Source organism: Aethalodelphis obliquidens, unplaced genomic scaffold (assembly GCF_003676395.1).
Source record: "Aethalodelphis obliquidens isolate GAN/ISIS:26980383/991018 unplaced genomic scaffold, ASM367639v1 scaffold41, whole genome shotgun sequence".
NCBI classification, from domain to species: domain Eukaryota; kingdom Metazoa; phylum Chordata; class Mammalia; order Artiodactyla; family Delphinidae; genus Aethalodelphis; species Aethalodelphis obliquidens.
The window spans coordinates 14,894,680-14,913,630 of NW_020837985.1; the positions used below are offsets into that span (position 1 = coordinate 14,894,680).

General features: G+C 48.5%; 1 protein-coding gene across 19 annotated transcripts in view; it reads right to left on the reverse strand.

Moving 5' to 3' along the window:
- Nucleotides 1–3,031: 3,031 nt before the first annotated feature.
- PTK2 (protein tyrosine kinase 2) overlaps nucleotides 3,032–18,951 on the reverse strand; it is a 253,726-nt gene continuing 237,806 nt past the window's right edge. For 16 of the 19 annotated variants that reach the window (XM_027077987.1, XM_027077989.1, XM_027077980.1 and 13 more), the window contains 6 exons: nucleotides 14,665–14,704; nucleotides 14,223–14,329; nucleotides 10,145–10,153; nucleotides 8,907–9,062; nucleotides 7,147–7,227; nucleotides 3,032–4,369 (listed from right to left, as the gene is read on the reverse strand). In XM_027077987.1, coding sequence (XP_026933788.1) covers nucleotides 4,157–4,369; nucleotides 7,147–7,227; nucleotides 8,907–9,062; nucleotides 10,145–10,153; nucleotides 14,223–14,329; nucleotides 14,665–14,704 — 606 coding nt within the window. In that variant the 3' untranslated portion in view covers nucleotides 3,032–4,156. The remainder of the gene's footprint in view (nucleotides 4,370–7,146; nucleotides 7,228–8,906; nucleotides 9,063–10,144; nucleotides 10,154–14,222; nucleotides 14,330–14,664; nucleotides 14,705–18,951) is intronic. The other 3 variants (XM_027077982.1, XM_027077981.1, XM_027077978.1) reach the window with 1 other exon arrangement.

Sequence of the window (18,951 nt, forward strand, 5' to 3'; positions counted from 1 at the left end):
GGTTTCGGCTGCTGTGTCCTGCCCTCTGCTGCATGAACGGACAGCACGAGGGGCTGGGTGGGGCCGGAGTTTGGGGTGCATCACTCCAGGATGGGGCAGGTGAACAGAGACAGAAAAGGGCTGGACCCACCAAGGACACAGTGTAAATGACTGCATTTCTATATACGGAGCCACCAACAATTGAACAATTTCATCTGCAGCAATGAATGGACCTAGAGGTTATCGTACTAAGTGAAGTAAGTCAGATAAAGAAAAGTATCACATGATATCACTTACATGTGGAATCCAAAAAAATGAAGACTTAGAAAACAAATTTACGGTTACCAAAGGGGAAAGTGTGTGTGTGTGGGGATAAATCAGGAGATTAGGATGAACAGATACACACACTGCTATATATAAAATAGATAAACAACAAGGACCTACTGTAGAGCACACAGAACTGTACTCGTTATCTTGTAATAACCTATAATGGAAGAGAATGTAAAAAAAGAATATATATATTTACATATATATAACTGAATCACTTTGCTGTACCCCTGAAACAATGTAAATCAACTACAATTCAATTAAAAAAATAGAATAGAAAATAGTATATGTCACACCTAGGTTAAGCAAAAAATAAATAAATAAAATTAAAAAAGAAAAATTTAAAACATAATGGCATCAAAAACACAGAACAGGAATACAGCTAACAAAAGTTGTTTAAGACCTTTATTTACACTGAAAACAGCATGGCATTACTAAAATTAAAGATATAAAGAAACAGAGGTATATTAAGTTCATGTTTTTAAGACTCAACATTCTGAAGATATTTGTTCTCCCCAAACTGACCTATAAAGCCAATGAAGTTCCAATCACAACAATCCCTCCGCCAATTTTTCAGATAAAATTACACTGAGGTGCAGTTAAGAAAATGAGCAGCCATGCCCCAGGCTGGGAGAAAATGTGTGGGAAACAAGTATCTACAAAGACTAGCATCTGGGACACAGAGGGAATTCCTATCTACCCAACACAGGGATAAACAGCCCAATTTTATTTTATTTAATTAATTAACCAATTAATTTATTTTGGCCATGCCACATGGCTTGAGGGATCTTAGTTCCCTGACCAGGGATCGAACCTGTGCCCTCGGCAATGGAAGCGCCGAGTCTTAACCACTGGACCGCCAGGGAATTCCCAAACAGCCCAATTTTAAACAGGGCAAAACATGTGAGCAGAGACTTCCCAGGAAAGATACATAAATGGCCAGTAAGTATAGGAAAAGACACTCAATATCACTGTACATTAAGAAACACAAAATGAGATGGAACACATATTCACTAGAAAGTCTAAAATTATAAAAGACTGACAGTGCCGAATACTGGTGAGAATGTGGAGCAGCAGGAAGGCTTATGTGCTGTTGGCTGGAGGGTAAAATGGCACGCCTACATCGGAAAGCGGCTGGGCAGCTCTTGATAAAGTTGGACACTTACCGTAAGTTCCAGAAAGTGTGCTCATAGTTGTTCGCCCACGAGAAACGGAAACACGTGTACTTGTACACAAATGTCCACGGCGGCTTCATTCATAATAACCAGATTGAAAACAGCTCAAATGTCCCATCCACCAACAGGTGACAGGTGAACTGGCTGTGAGACCACGGAGTATCATCAGAAATAAAGAACAAATCCTGGTGACGCAACAACACGGATATTCCAAAACATCACCGAGTCAAAGAAGCCAGAAACAGAAGAGCGCATGCAGCAGTTCCAGAAGCAACCTGGCGTGTGAGACCAGACCTACGGCGCAGGAGACCAGGCCAGCGGCTGCCTCGGCAGGTGTGGGGACTGATGGGGAACTGGACGCACACGTCTGAAGAAAGTCATCCAGCCGTTCACTCAGCAGGTCCTTACTCTGTGTGAATTACATCTCAGTAAAGTTGATAAAAGGCAAGCAGGGTGGCTGTAACCCTTCTGGGGAAGCAGTGGCTAGGAGGGGCCCCAGGCAGACTTTTGGGGTGCTGGTGCTGTCCTGGCCCTGAGGCTGGGTGCCAGTGACATGAGTGTGCTCCTTTGTGAAAAATTCAGAAAGCTCAACGTTCGTGTGCCCTTTTCTCTACTTAAATTACTCTTTAATTAAAATACTGTTAAAATATATGGAGCTGGAGAAAGACAGAAGGTGAGGTTGTGAGCAGGCTCGTATTCACCTTCTTTACGGCTTCTCCTGGCCAACGTGGACAGGGTCGAACGCCTCAGTGGGTAGCTGTCGTCTGCAGAACGATGTGGCGGGGCCACGGATGGCCCTTCTGACGGCCCCGGGGCCACCAAGCCGGCCAGCCAACACCATCTGCTATCTGTCTCCACCCGTTCTCACAACCAAAATGCCCTTCCCTCTGACTTACAGGACGTTTCCAGACTTACCTGCAGTTCTTGGTACTGGAGGGAAAGTCAGAGCAGGAGGCAGAGGACATGCGCTGCGGCCGTGGCCCACAGCCCCGCAGCCGACCCCCTGGGAGCGTGTGAAGCGCTGCATCATCCACACCGCTCGTCTTATTTAACCTCACGGTCACCATCCTAAAGACGACGAAGCGGAGGCTGGAGAGCCCGAGAGAAACCCAGAAGGGCGACGTCCCCGAGCTTCTCTTCAGACGAAGAGGACGCCAGGCAGCCCAGAGGGGAGTGACTCAGCCGCACACGGGGACGTGCGTCTTCCTGCAGGACATGCTCGAGTCCCTCCACTGGGGGCTGCGCCCCGGCTCTTCTCCCTCCAGGTTCCCAGTGCTGCAGACCCCCATCCTGCACACCAGAGGCTTAGCGAGATGAGGGGGGGTCTGGGGTCTGTCCTGCTGCCGGTTCCCTTAAGAGAACAGGTTCCCCGAGGCTGGACAGGTGGCGGTGACACCAAGCCTGTGGAGGGAAGTCCTTCAGGGACAACATCACCCTAGCTCGGTTTCTGCATTTAACCGTGAAGATGCAACAAAAAGGTTAACTTATGAGGAGTGTTCTCGACTTGTCGACAAGACAAAGAATAAAAGAAACTAATCATTATCGAGAGCTTTCCTGTATGTTACTTTATCTGACAAGTCACCTGAGAAATTTCAATTGATCTGAAGGAACAGAACCAACAGAAAGGATATTACACCAAGCACTTTACTGGTAACACCTTTTTAATAGGTCAAAGTAACTGTACAGTTCATTATATTCTTCCTGAGAATAATTTATTTCCCCCAACAAACTAAAGAGAGGGCATATTTTTCAAAATTATTTAACAGAATGGATGGTAAAACTGGACACCAAAAGGAAACCAAATCTCTGTTTCGCCCAATTCCTTCCTGGGAAGACAGACGCAATGAAGGGTTAGTTAACTCCAGTGGCTGTGAAATAGTCAACATGGCTTTAATCTTTCTTTATAAATTATATAAAAATGGAAAACAGGGATGGTTCCAGAACTTCTTCTCAATGCGGTTCGGAGGTGCTCCGGTACAAAGCATTTCTGCTTCCAAGAGAAATAACAGCGCTACAAAAAACCGGCACATTATTCTGGTGGAAAAAGACAAAAGTTTTTAGTGTGTTCTACAGCTAGTTTCCAACCAAATGCTTCACATACTCACATGAAAGTAAAAGGCAGGAAAGACAAGAGGGTTGTAGTTTTTTTCTGAAATTACTCAAGTCTTCAAAATATAGCTTTTATATTCTTTCTTTGTAAAGTGGTATTAGCATATTGCAACTGAACAGTGTTCTAACGACAAAAATTCCAGCCTGGGTAGTAAGTCTGCGGTTGGCAAAGGGATTCTCAGCCCCTTGGGTTTCCTGGAATCCTCCACTTCCTCCTGTCTTCTTCCAAGGACCAGTCCGGCCAGTTCAGGAACCAGTGCATCACTGCCCTGGCCGCTTCCACGAAAGCATATCCTGTTGTGAACAAAATCTGTTCTTCACGATTCTTTAAAAGCTTCTCATGTACAATTTTTATTCTCAGAAAAATGCCACATTTTGGATCCCGGACTTTTCTGAACACCATGATTAAAGAACCAAAACCAAAACAACCCACATCAAAATGCGGTTAAACTTATATGAGATTTTCAACCAGCCTCGGCCAGAGCGTTGGCGCTGTGAGTGCTGGCGCCCGCGGCCGGCCGGAGCCTCGCTGCTGGTGGCGGCGGAGCGGGAGCAGGCCCCGGCGCTCAGTGCGGCCTCGTCTGCCCCAGGGCCTTCAGTCTGGCCTGGTCGATGACATCGAGCAGGTTCTTGGCGTCCACAGCCAGGGCGTGTGCGGCCGTCAGCATCTGCTTCTTGTACTCCTGCTGCAGGCTGGTCATGACATACTGCTGGGCCAGCTTCATCTTGCTGATGAGCTCCCCCAGGTCGGAGTTCAGCAGCTTCTGGGCCATCTCAATCTGCAAGGACACGGGGGTCAGGAGCGCCTCCTGCCGCCAACACTCGGGCGCTCCTGGGCGCTTTCCGCAGGCGCCTCCAGGGGGAGAAACTTCCTTCCTTCCCCTTAAACAAGGCAGACCCTGGTCTCCACCTCCAGGCCCACGCGCTTTCTACTGCACCTGCTTCAAGACCTTCCTCTGCTATGCAGGAGACGGTTCAAGGGTGTCGCCAGACACTTGCTCCACCCCGACGTGTACTCTAGACCCTTCCAAACGGATCAGAGGTGGGAAGTGGGGTCAGGGCTGGTGGAAGGAGCCATAGAGCTGGAGAGCTTTGCTTGGGGTGTCTCGCGATCCCTCCAACCTGTGTACTTAACGAGCGGCGATCTAGCCACGTGCTCTTTCTACAATCAGCGAGCACTTACTGTACACAAGGCCCTTGGAGTTGTGGACGCAAGAGTGACCCAATGTGTCTGTGTTCACAGCCCAGTGTGGGAGAAGCACGCACAGAGCTGCCCATCACACACGGGAAAATCACGCCACAGAAATGGACCCGGAGAGGAGCAGTTCACTCCTTCTGAGAGGGGTGGAGAGACTCCACAGAGGAGAACTCGCCTGCATCCAGCCAAGACTGCACAAGCTGGCCGGTCTCCACCGTGAAGGGCCTCGTCAGCCACCCACGTTCACCTTGGTCCTGCTCAACCTAGCAACGGGGAGGCCTAAGGAACTTTAGGAAGGGGAATAACATAATCTAGAGAGGGCTCTGGTGGCAGTGTGCAACGTAAACGGAAGGGCAGGGAGAGCCCAGAGGTGGAGTAAGCAGCTGAGAGGCTGCTGTGATACCTCAGGGAAGGGGGGATGTGGCCGTGAGGATGGCGAAGCAAGGCCCGACCTGAGACTTGTGAGTGACACAGGCTGTCTGCACGTGTGTGCGTGTGCGTGCACGCGCGTGTGGTTCGTGCTGGGCACGGTGGTGAGTGCATGCTGGTCCCACTGACCCTGCAAGCAGAATGTGCTACGGGGCAGACGTCCCGCAGGCAGCTAGTGCCTGGGGCGCACGGGGCGGGCCCGCTCACAGCACAGAGGGCGAGGGCCTCAAACATCTGGACCTGTGGGCGTAGGGAGCCCTGCCAAGGAGAAAAGGCATCTGTACAACGCAAGTCCGGGGAGCACCCTGGGGGCGGCCACCATCGGGACGGCAAAGACAGGCTGCGGGTGGGGCCGGCAAGGCTCTGTAACTCCAGGGGTCTCGCCAAGGGGTCAGGGCAGTGGGGGCATGGCCCCCGGTGACCGCTGGGCGGGGTCAGGGACAGCTGGGTCCAGAGGGCGGGAGGGGAGCAGGGGCACAGGAAGGCGCACACGGTGTGCAGAAGAGCCAGGTACACAGAGAGATCGTCTCAGCCGTTACCAGCTAAAGCAGGAAGTTAGAAATGGTCCCGCCAAAACATCCAGCCGTTAGGGTGCCACTTGCTTTGCCTCTGGCGCCTGGAGCGTCTCCATTTGGGGCAAAATCCTTGCTCACTGTGGAAAACCAATTAAATTTCTAATAAAGCAGATAAACTAGCTAACCTCTGAACTGGAGGGAAATATTCAGTTACACGGTGACACCAGTCAGAGGCATTTTCCAGAAGGATTTAAGTGGTGCCACTCACAGGACCAGCCGCAGGAGCTGAGCCCGACCGCCCCGCGGGTCCAGACGCCCTGCTGGACGTGCCGCCCTCGGACTCGGCCTCCGAGGAGGACGCAGCCTCACCGCAGACGTGAAACCTCAGCCTGACCAGGAGGAAACATCAGCCTTTAGAGAACACCCCTCAGCTCCACGTCACGGAGGCTCTGGAACACAGGGGCCTATACCCTGTCGCAGAAGACAGCGCGGGGCTGAGGAGCTGTCCCAGGAGAGAGGCACACAGACACGCTGAGCGGTGTCAGGGGCCACGTGAGCCCCAGGCTGTCTCCAGCCAGAGGGAGAAGCATTACTGGGGTGACTGGTGAACCCAGACCACCACCTGCTGAGAGATGAGCACACTGGCCAGTGTTAAATTCCAGGATGCGGTGACCGTGCAGGGTAAGAGTATGGCCCGTTATTCGAAAACACAAACGCAAATGCTAAAGGTAAGAGGGCGAGATGCGCACAACCAGCCCCCAGGTGGCTCTGGAGAAGTAAAGCTTGCGCGTGCAGAGAGAGGACGCAAAGGGCTCAGACGGGGAAGGCGGCGCAATCAGGGCGAGGGTGCTTGCAAGTTCTTGGTGCTGTTCTCAGAGCTTTTCCTCAAGTTTGAAATCATTTCACAGTAAAAACTAAGAAAACGAAAACAAACAGATTGCCTGCTGGGGGAAGGACAGATCACGCACCCTGTGAGAGAAAGCAGGAAAGTGGACGCTGGAGCTGGAAGGGCGAGGCGTGGGAAGTGAGCTGGGCTGGGTGCAGACCCCAACGCTAAGCCTATTTACTGGCTACAAGGAATGTTTATATCGCTGCTTTAAGTGGAAAATCAAGGTCACTTGCAAACTCGAAATTTTCCAGAGGCATTCGAGGAAGGAGGGCAGGATGCCACAGCCTCCGTCCTCGCTCTGGAGGGTTCCAAGCAGCAGCAGCCCCAATCCTGCGCTCCCCACCTGTCCTCACGGACGCCCCGTCCTTCAGGTCGGGACCCCACACGCGGTGCGGTGGCTCCACACAGCTCTGAAGATGGACGGCCAGTCGCCGGCGTCCCGACCTGGGGCCCGGCCAGGAGGTCACGCCTGCAGAGCACGCGCTGTGCTCCCCCCGCCACGCTGCCCTCTGGATGAGGCCCTACCTCTCGGTGGGTGCTGGCGGGCAGGACGGGAATGGTCTCATCCACGGTGGCCAACAGCGTCCTCAGGGCCAAGCCGACTTCCTGACAGACAGGAACACACCCAGTGTTAGGACGCACGTCAAGGAGTTTCATGCCAGCAATGACAGTGTTTCCTTCCAGTTACATGGTTTTTCATTTCCTTTTCACCACTTTCGGGAAAATTTCTTTTTCTTTCTTTTTTTAGGAAAATTTCTGTATTTCTTTTCCACAGTGCTGAGCCTGATCTCATTAAGTTATGAGGCAATTTCCCCCAGATTCAGATCTCTCTGATCTACTCATGCTCTACTGTCTGGGGAACAGGGGAATGGAGGCTCATGTATGAAAAGCCGCCCGGACGCCCAGGGAAGGCGGCGCTGGGGCTGCGTGTGCTCCGTGACTCTCTTCCCTCCCCAGTGCTTTCCAAAGCCTCGTGGGCCACCAAAAAGGATGTTACTGCTACCACATGTGGGAACGACAGGTGGCAGTCTGCTACGGAGGCCATTCTGACCCCGGAGCTTCGTCCACTATGTACACGGAGCACAACAGCCCTCCCCCTGCCACTCGGAGCTTAAAGGGACCAGCTGTGGTTAAAAACGATATGACGTTAGAGTTAAAATGTCTGTCGCTGTCATTCTTATGAGGGTCAACTACGTAATGACTCAGATGCCAAGTTATACATGCAGTAGGTATAAGACCAGTAAGGACATGCTAGTTATTGACACTGGATCAACAAAAAGAGTGTCGTTTTGCCAAAGTAATACGGTTAAAAAAGCAGCTTCTAGAAAACCACCATAAAAAGTCTTATCATGTACAAAATTCTGGTTGCTTTTGTATATTGTTGAGTTTATTAGTATTTTTTAAAAACCCGTCTGTGGTTCATGCAAGTTCACCCTTAAGAGCTTTGGTTGTAAGTGTTATGGGAGCACAGCCTAAAGACGGAACCAGAATGGATTAACTGTGCTGCCCATAAAACATCACAGCTTCCAAGCAGCTGCCCCACACTGATGGTTTGAAAGAAGCTGTCCCAGAGACTGCTCATTGGTACTAAAAATGGGGCTCAATGCTGCAACCCAACGACAAAAAGCCAAACAACCCTATTAAAAAGTGGGCAAGCGACTTGAACAGACATTTCTCCAAAGACGACACACAAATGGCCAACACAAAAAAGCACACGAAGAGATGTTCAACCTCACTACTCATCAGGGAAATGCAAATCAAAAGCCCAGTGAGATACCACTTCACACATATAAGGATGGCTACTATCGAGAAAAAACAAAACCGAAAATAAAAAGTGTTAGTGAGGATGGAGAAAAACTAGATAGAACCCTTGTGCACTGCTGGTGGGAATGTAAATTGCTGCAGCCATTGTGGGAAACAGCATGGTGTGTCCTCAAAAAATTAGGACTAGAACTAGCATACGATCCAGCAATTCCACTTCTGAGTTAATGCCCAAAAGACTGAAAGCAGGGTCTCCAAGTATCATCTGTCTTGGCACTTTAACACTGTAATTACCTCCCCTAAGTCACAATGGCATCAGACTGTAAGTACTCTTCTGCACCTTTTCTCACTCAAGATCATATGTATGAGCAGTAGTTGTTGACAGACTCTGTTGCTCAGGACATTCCAGGGTCAAGGTCGGGAATGGCAGTGATCCCCATGCGATGCAGACCTTCTGAAGAGTCAGGCTGGACCCGAAGGGCACAGGGAATGTCTCCTGCTTCACGTGAGGGGGCTGAGCTCACCTTCACCATGGGGACATACTCCTCTGGCGGGGCTGGCTGGATCTTGCTGGACATCTCGATGACCGCTCTCACCAGGCCCGTCACGTTCTCGTACACCCTGTCATTGGACCGGTCCAGGTTGGCAGTGGGAGGGGGGCTGATTTCCTGGGGCTGAAGCTGCCAACACAGAAGCCGGTTATCTTTCTATCCTCCAGCAGATGGCGTCATATCACTGCAACTAGGTTAGAAAGGGTCTTTAAAAGAGATCAAAGCAGATCACATAACTGATCTTGTCTTAGGGGACATAGTTCAGCTTGAGGATGACCGCAAAGCAATTCATCCAAGTGACAAATAAATAAGGCACCTTTTTTTCTAACTTTGAGCTCAGTTAAAGGAAATGAGATGGAATCACACATATTATACTAAAAGCCCAGGATTCATTCAGAGAAGTGATTCATCGTCCCCCCAGAATCATTCACCAAAAGAGAAGAATCCAGATATTTTACACCTCTCTGAGGATTTAGAGACAGCTGGCTAAGGGGTCCAGTGTTCTACACTGAGACTGTAAGAATTGCCACTTAGTTTGAATTTTGCAGTAAAACCTGTATGGCTCAGCTTAGTTGCCTTCAAACCACCTAATGGAAACGTGTGTTCCTTTTATGGTTATAAAAAGTGGGCAAATGCAAGTCTTCTTTACATGGACACCACCTGCTTCCAGAATGCTGCTGAGGTGGGAGCTGTGCGGGTGCAGCTCTGTTGGTGGGGGGCGGGCACTGCCCCCTCACCTGCAGCTGTGATGGGGGTGAAATGAAGGAACATATGTAAAACGGCCCGTCTCAGGGCCTGGGCACAGAGAGACTTCAACAGATGTTATCCAAGACAACACGTGAGCCCTGAAGGCTGCACAAGGGCCTCTAGGGAACCTTCAGCGTATTTAAAAAGTCGAACTGGCCACCCCAGGCACAAAAAGGACTGCGTATGGCCACTCTGAGAAGACTGAATGCCGGCACCCACTGAGACTGCCAGTGCTCAGTGTCTAACTCTGGGTGCCCATCCCTAAGCCATGAGACACAAGGGACGAGAACGTCCCATCACTGCACAGATGCTCACGTCTCACTCTTGGGCAAATATAAATGCTGCTTTTGGTGACAAACCAAGCAAAAGCGCCCTCCCCAGGCTTCCCGATTCCTGGTCCAGAGTCGCACGCGGAGCGGGGTGTGATAGAGAGCTGGACAGACACACAGATACCATGTGCTTACCCTCCACGGCTATTGTCGAACGGAAGGTGAGGACAAGTTAAAGGAATTTATCAGAGAAAGGGAAAAAAGAAAAACAATATTAATAAAGGCAGCAGACAAAACCCCCGTAAAAACACACGAGCAGAACAAGAGGAGTGAGCTTCCGCCTGTCGGCTCCGTCAGCGGCCATCAAAGTGCAGCCGCTGGGCCGTCTGTTCAGGGCACCCGCATACTCAGTAGGGGTCTGCCATGCACCATGCTCGTTTTCACAAATAAATGAGGAAAACAACATGCAAAGCCCGAGAATGACAATCTGGCAGCCGTGCAAGAATCCAAAGAATTAAGGGTCTTTAAAAAGAAAGAAAGCGTATCTATGCTTGTATTCACAGAAAGCTGCCCACTGGACATCTGAGTGATTCTGGAGAAACTGCACACCCTCACTCCCTGGGCCTGGCCCCAACATCCAGCATCCCTGGAAATGGCCTTCGACCTAGCCAGCCTGCTGTAATGCAGATGCCTGGCTTGAGGCTGTGTTTAAAGGTATCAGGAGCTTACTCTAAAAACAAAAACAAAACGAAAACATAAAACCCTTCACTTGAACCAGTTCTTATGGTTGGGTTCCCTTACTTTAAACTTAGAAACTTTAATGTTTTTTTTTTTTTCTCTACAGTTTAAACCAAGCCTATTCTACTGTAACATAATAGGCAAAGTTAACTGAGAGAAATATGGATTTCTTGACCTTTCCTTAGAATTGTCTGAAAAAAGTATACCCTTTGGTATAGAAGTTTAGCAGAGCCCTAAGTTCTGAGGTCCAACCCTCCACACTGTGTATTTTCTGTGCACTAGAAAAAGGGAGGTTATTCATAGCAGCATCACTTCCAAGAGAAGCCGTGTCAGCATTTTATCTTCTGCACTGAGATGCTGAATGGGGCAGGAGGGCCAGTTCAAAGGGGATCAACGTAAAAGGCCGCATTTCCTCAGGAGGCGTGCCAGCTGGGGCTCCATCAGGAAGAACTACAGTTCTTGACTCCAGGAGGTGAGGGTGTTTGTTCTAACCTGTTCAAAGCTTCTGCTCTTTTGTGTTCACCCTTCACCCAACTGTCACAGAAACGCTGGCACAAAGCTTCCAGGGGCCATTCACAGGGACCCTCCCAAAGCACCAGCCTGGTGTGCAGAGACAGCTGTCACTGGTTTCCTACTTTCTGGAGCTTGACCACTTGGAGGCCCCTTGGCAGGCAGTTAGACACACCACTGCCCGCAGAGATACAGCCAATCCCAACCACTTGGGGTGGGGGGGTTCCTCAAAAACTCCGATAATTCAGAGCCGAAACATAAAGCCACCAGAGAAACTGAGACTGATCTCTGGCTATGAGCTGGACGAATTACTTCAGTTACACCCAGGTAAAGGTAAGCATTTCTGTATTAAAAGAGTACTGTTCTTTCAGGCTGGATTTGATAACCTCTACCAAACAGACATGTCACGAAGAAGCAGAGACATATACTTCACACTTACTAATTATTCAAAAATGTTTACTGATTGTATTTTTTTTTTTTTTTTTTTTTGGCCGTGTTGGGTCTTCATTGCTGTGCGCAGGCTTTTCTCTAGTTGCAGCGAGTGGGGGCTACTTTTCGTTGCAGTGTGCGGGTTCTCACTGTGGTGGCTTCTCTTGTTGTGGAGCACAGGCTCTAGGCATACGGGCTTCAGTAGTTGCAGCATGCAGGCTCAGCAGTTGTGGCTCACGGGCTCTAGAGTGCAGCTCAGTAGTTGTGGCGCACGGGCTTAGCTGCTCTGCGGCATGTGGGATCTTCCCGGACCAGGGATCGAACCCGTGTCCCCTGCATTGGCAGGTGGATTCTTAACCACTGTGCCACCTGGGAAGTCCCCTGAGTGTATTTTTAAAAAATATTTATTTATTTATTTGGCTGCGTGGGGTCTTAATTGCGGTGCACAGGCTCTTTGTTGCAGCGCACGGGCTTCTCTCTAGTTGTGGTGCACAGGCTCACCAGTTGCGGTGCGCGGGCTCTAGAGCATGGGCTTAGTTGCCCTGCAGCATGTGGGATCTTAGTTCCCCTACCAGGGATCGAACCCGCGTCCCTGCATTGGAAGGCAGATTCTTAACCACTGGACTGCCAGGGAAGTCCCCTCCTGAGTGTACTTTAAGTAAGCACACTTAAAAGATTCCTTTCCATAAAGATTTCTACTTGCTCAATACCCTACAATAAGGGTATTTCCCAATTATATTTATTCAAATGTAAAAAATGAATATAGGTCAGAATTCTAAGCCGGTATCTGATCCGCTTTTAAAGTTGGCTTTTCACTGCAATACAAGCCCTTTTCAAAGGTTCTTCTTTTGCTTATGAAAAATGAAAAAAAGTTCATTAACCCAATTTCTCTTTCCTTTTAAAATTTATGTCAAGAAACCACACTGGGAAAGGGTGTGTCCTCCGTTGCTCCTCTGTGGTGCTACTGGAGCTGCAAGGAGGCTTCTTGGGCCTGGAGGCCCAGAAGCTGGGGGAGCCAAGCCCCAGGCAGCCCCCAGGACCAGCACCCTGGTTTCCAGGAGCTGACTGCCTGACCCTTGGTGCAGGGGCGCCTCTGGCACCGTGGTTCCTGTGTTAGGCTCCGCAGGGAGCAGGCTGGACCCAGACGGTGCCAGCTGCTTCACTACTGGTCACCGCCCTCCAGCTGTAGGCTGGCTCGCAACTGGAGATGACATTTTCTCTGCCTGGGGACAACCTCTCTGATTCGCTAAGGTGGCAATACATCTGCTTCTATCCAGGAATCAGCCGCTTGGCTTTGGGGGTAAGCCTGGAGCAGCAGCACATATGTGTGTGTGGAAAGCCAAGTCTGCCACTAAATGCTGGTTCAGCTATGGGGAGGCCGTAACCTCAAACACGCCCTTTAACCTCTGGGAACTGTAGCGGCCTCATGTGACAGGTGGGAACAATAATAAGCCCACCAATTCCGCGAGGCTGATGTGAGGATTTGAAATACATGGGGCAGGTTCTGCCACAGCAGGTGGCACTCAATGAATGGTGGTTATTAGTGAAGCAAAGTTTATCTTAACTGATCCCATAGCTATTGAATTCTAAGATGTACCTTTTTCTATGCACCACGAAGAAGGGAAAAAAATGCCAGTTAAATCAACACACCCTCTTGATTTTAGAGATATTAAAATGTGAAGACAGGGACTTCCCTGGTCGCGCAGTGGTTAAGAATCTGCCTGCCAATGCAGGGGACACGGGTTCCATCCCTGGTCTGGGAAGATCCCACATGCCACGGAGCAACTAAGCCTGTGAGCCACAACTACTAAGCCTGCACTCTAGAGCCCGTGAGCCACAACTACTGAACCTGCGTGCCACAATTACTGAAGCCCACGCGCCTAGAGCCCATGCTCCGCAACAAGAGAAGCCACCGCAATGCGAAGCCTGCACACAGCAATGAAGAGTAGCCCCTGCTCGCCGAAACTAGAGAAAGCCCGCGCGCAGCATCGAAGACCCAATGCAGCCAAAGATAAATAAATAAATAAATAAATAAATAAAATAAAATGTGAAGACAAAGTGTATCAGAATTGAGAAGTAGGACATATTTTGAGAGATAACTGACCTAATGGAGAGTAGAGGGTATCCCTCTCCTTCAAAGGGCACACAGAAGAGGAGGCTGTGGTCCCCAGCACATGCTGCTTTACACACGCTGGCCCCAGATGGCAAAGGATGGAAGTCGCCCACTAGGCCACACTGACACACTCAGAGACAGTGAGCCTACAGAAGGCCTTGCTTTCCCCAGGCGTCCTGGTTTGATTCATTTGTAAAACCAGAAGCCACCCCAGCACTTTTATCTCAAAGAAACATTCTGTCTGGTAAGAGGAAAATGTCTTCAGAAAGTTAAGATCTGACTGAGGCCCTAGAATCTATCACATGAGAGAAAAACAGAAAAGAGAATTTTCCAGTAAAGTCTGTCCTGACTCAGAGGAGTCTGGAGCCGACCAAGGAGCCCCCCAATCCCACCGAGCCCCAACCCCACTGCACATCGCAGGGTCATCGCCCAGAGTGAAAGGCTCCGTGGGGTCCTGGGCTGCGCACAGGCTTGGGCGCTCACCTTGACACCCTCGTTGTAATTGTCCCCGGGGCTGCCGAGGCTGGCGAGGCTGCTCAGGTGCCCAGAGGCTCCGGGACGCGGTGGTTTCTTTGGTGGAGCTGCAGGATCTGGTAAAGGAATGAATCCCATTACTCAACGTACATTAATGAAGAGAATGGAGACAACCCCCAAACAAACAAACACGGATTCATGTTATTACAACAGAAGCTAATCTCAGAGAGGGCTCCCTACAGAGGTGTTTCTGCTGCATTAGAGCAGTAAAGTCTGTTTTCCAACATTCTAGTCGTGGGCTGAATTTGGTAAACATCATACTTGCTATGGTCTGTAGGGGGAAGAGTGTTAACACAACATGAAGTTTTTCAAAACTAAGAAACTATACATCAAAACCCCCTCCCTCCAAATTATACAAATTTTGTGACACTCGATTCATTTCTTCATTTACCTGGTTTGCCCACAGGCTGATATATGTGCTGGTTTCCAGTCTGTGGGAAAAGAAAAAGCCAGGTCAATGCAGCAGGGCGCACAACAGGATAACGGCCTCCCCTTCCCACCCTCTCCACCCACCCCCTTGACCCCTGGGCTAAACGCTGGGGTCAAAGACCAACAAGACGGGGGAGGGGCCAGCCTTCAAGGCCTCAGGTGGGGGACAGGGGATTAGATTAGGCTAATAAGCAAATAATGCCAATGGGGTATGGGATAAGGGCTGCCATAGGAGGAATCACGATTGGAACACAGTCAGGGGTGGTCACACCAATTTCAAATTTTCTTTAAAGAAATTATGCCCATGGAGGTCTCCAGTTCAACTTCATGGGTGTGAAATCTGTCCTGTGTCCGGAAACTCTCCCCCACCCCCTCCTTCTCTGATTACAAGAAGGAGTGCCATCAGGGACAATGACAACGAGAAGAGGCTTCCGAGCACTGGGATGTCTACGTTGTCACTCTCACCTGAAGAACCTGGTGTGACACCTCCATCCGTTCTGGACCAGCCACAGGCCAAGCCAGGAAGCCAAACCAGCCCAGGCACAGGGAAAAAGGCAGGTTCACATAGGACCAGCCCTAGTCTAGGGTGCCACGCCTGCAGCTATGATGAGAGCCACTTATCCTAGGCTGACTGAATGAAAAGAAGTATCCTACTTTTGAAAGGAGGGACTTCCCTTGCTTATTTTAAAACAATAAACTGGCTGAAACACATATACTTCAAGGTGCTTTACTTTTACTGAGTAGACATCCACTTCTTTAAAATAAAGGACCATGAGACAGCGCACAGTCACAACTGCTCCTTGCCCAGGATCACGGCTGCCTCCACCAGGCCACTGAACGCTCCCGATTTTAAAGACTAGAAAAACCCTCTGAGCAGGAAGGTGTGAGGAACAGGCTTCCTTGACACAGTGGGAAGTGGGCCAAAACCTTGCAAAGAGACAGGCTGTGGCTGTGCTGTGTTGTGCTCACTGACCAGCAGTAAAAAGACTTAAAGAATTTCCTGATACTCAGGGAACAAGAAAGTGCGATAATTAGAAAATCCTATTCTCAGAACTTTCTGGATCAGTTCAACAGATGTTATGTATGTCCCTGTGCGCAGAGGCTGATGGGCTGGGCAGTGGGACGGGCCGGGCTCTGGTTCTGCTGCGTGTGCAGTGCTGGCCTTGGAGGAGTGACTCACTCACCGGTTTGAGGCTTTGGTTTTCCCATTTGAACACGGAGGCTAGTAACACTTACCCCCTATGGGGGAGTTGTCACAAAATGAACATGCTGCCAACTTGAATATTATTTTGAAAATCTAAATAGTTTTTATTTTTACTTTTTATGCACACAGACAGGATCAATTTCCATGAGGCAGTGACTAGTGTCTATTAACTAGCCCAGACCTACTGACAGTCTACACTGCTTTCCAGCCAAACGCTTCTCCCTGAAACTGGGGCCCATTTTCAAAAGTGTTAAGTTGGAGCACTTGGAGAAGTGGGCCAAACCATACAGTTATCTTAGCAAAGCACAGAAGCAGAAGAGCCAGCAACCGTCAGTGTGTGTTATGAGCCCCACAGCTTAACCCAGACCCTGGAGGGGAGAGGCCTGCAGAGCAGGCTGGCGCCTGGTCACGCTCTGAGTGCCCTGTCCGGCGTCCGGCATGGGGACCAGTGACCTTGGGCAAGTTTCCTACGAGCCTCAGTTGACTCATTTGTGGCGTGTGGATGGCACGGCGCCTGACCTGACAGGAGTGCTGAGGACTTATGAGGTGACAGGAGGGAAGCACCCAGCGCAGCACCTGCTCCATCAGGACTAAGCGCTCCTACTGTCACCCAGGCCTGGTGTGTGGCAAGTACTATGAGATCACAAGCGGCCCCGTCATGCGTCGTCTGTTTCACAAAGTGTTTCTCAATAATCCTTCCGTCTCATCATTCATTCATTCATTCATTCACTCCACATACGTTCTGGGTACCTTCTACATGCCACATCTTGTAACAGGATTTTCCTTTTCTAAAAAATGTTCCTATTAGTGATGTTATAAATAGCTGGTTCCTTGAATAGGGTTTACTTTCATGCTTATTCTCACTCTTTCCTCTTAACAATTTGGGACCAACTGCTCAATACGTTATCATTTTATTAACTGAAGAAGTCTTGGGCTTCCCTGGTGGCGCAGTGGTTGAGAGTCTGCCTGCCGATGCAGGGCACACTGGTTCGCACCCCGGTCTGGGAAGATCCCACATGCCGCGGAGTGGCTGGGCCCGTGAGCCATGGCAGCTGAGCCTGCGCGTCCGGAGCCTGTGCTCCGCAACGGGAGAGGCCACAACAGTGAGAGGCCCGTGTATCGCAAAAAAAAAACAAAAAAAAGAAGTCTTGATGCACACTGTAAGTTACAGGTGTACAGTATAGTGATTCACAATTTTTAAAGGTTATGCTCCATTTGTAGTTATTATAAAATATTGGCTATATTCACTGTGTTCTACAATACGTCCTTGCGGCTGATTTTTTTTGGCTGCACCGTGCGACTGGCGGGATCTTAGTTTCCTGATGAGGAATTGAACCCGGGCCCTAGCAGTGAAAGCGCCAAGTTCTAACCACTGCATCGCCAGGGAATTCCCACTGTAGCTGATTTTATACAAAATAGTTTATACCTCTTACTCTCCTACCCTTGTATTGCCCCTCTCCACTGTTAACCACTAGTTTGTCCTCTATATCTGAGTCTTTTCGTTATATGCAGTAGTTTGTAAGTGATACTATACAATATTTGTTTTCTGACTTATTCACTTAGCACAATACCCTCCAAGTCCATCCATGTTGCTGCAAATGACAAAACTTCATTTTTTATGGCTAAGTAGTATTCCATTGTATATATACACCACAGCTTCTTTATCCATTCATCTGTTGATGAACTTGGGTTGTTTCCATACCTTGGCAATTATAAATAATGCTGCTATGAACACTGGAGTGCATGTATCTTTTCAAATTAATGTTTCTGGTTTTTTTCGGATATATGCCCAGGAGTGGGATTGCTAAATCATATGGTAGTTCTATTTTTAGTTTTTTGAGACCTCCATACTGTTTTCCACAGTGGCTTCACCAATTTACATTCCCATCAGTGTACAAGGGTTCCCCTTTCTCCACATCCTCACCAACATTTGTTATTTGTGTTCTTTTCGATAATGGCCATTCTGACCAGTCTGAGGTGATATCTTACTGGGCTTTTGATTTGCATTTCTCTGATGATTAGCCATGTTGAGCATCTTTTCATGTGTCTGTTGGCCATCTGTATTTCCTCTTTGGAAAAATGTCTATTCAGGTCTTCTGTCCATTTCTTAATTGGGTTGCTTTGTTTTTTCTGACATTGAGTTGTATGAGCTGTTTATATATTTTGTATATTAACCCCATATCGGTCATATCACCTGCAAATATTTTCTCCCATTCAGTAGGTTGTCTTTCATTTTGTCAATGGTTTCCTTTGCTGTGCAAAAGCTTTTAAGTTTAATTTGGTCCCATTTCTTTATATTTGCTTTTATTTCCTTTGCTTTAGGAGACAGATCAAAAAAATATTGCTATGGTTTATGTCAAAGAGTGTTCTGCCTATGTTTTCCTCTAAGAGTTGTATGGTTTCTGGTGTTATATTTAGGTCTCTTAAAAATCTTTAAAAACTTTAGAAATTTTTTTGTTTCCTTTTGTTTCCGATCTTAAAGTCTTTAATCCATTTTCAGTTTATTTTTGCATATGGTGTTGGAGAATGTTCTAATTTCATTCTTTACGTGTAGCTATCCAGTTGTCCCAGCACCACTTACTGAAGAGACTGTCTTTTCTCCATTGTATATTCTTGCCTCCTCTGTCATACCTTAATTGATCATAAGTGCGTGGGTTTATTTCCAGGCTCTCTATTCTGTTCCATTGATCTATATGTCTGTTTTTGTGCCAGTACCTTACTGTTTTGATTACTATAGCTTTGTAGTATAGTCTGAGGTCAGGGAGAGTGATTCTTTCAGCTCTGTTCTTCTTTCTCAAGATTGTTGTGGCTATTTGGGTTCTTTTGTGTTTTCATACATATTTTAAAATTATTTGTTCTAGTTTTGTAAAACATGGTATTAGTATTTTGATAGGGAGTGCACTGAATCTGTAGATTGCCTTGGGTAGTATGGTCATTTTAACAACGTTACTGCTTCCGATCCAAGAACACAGTATATCTTTCCATCCATTTGTGTCCTCTTCAATTTATTTCATCAGTGTCTTCTACTTTTCCAAGAACAGGGCT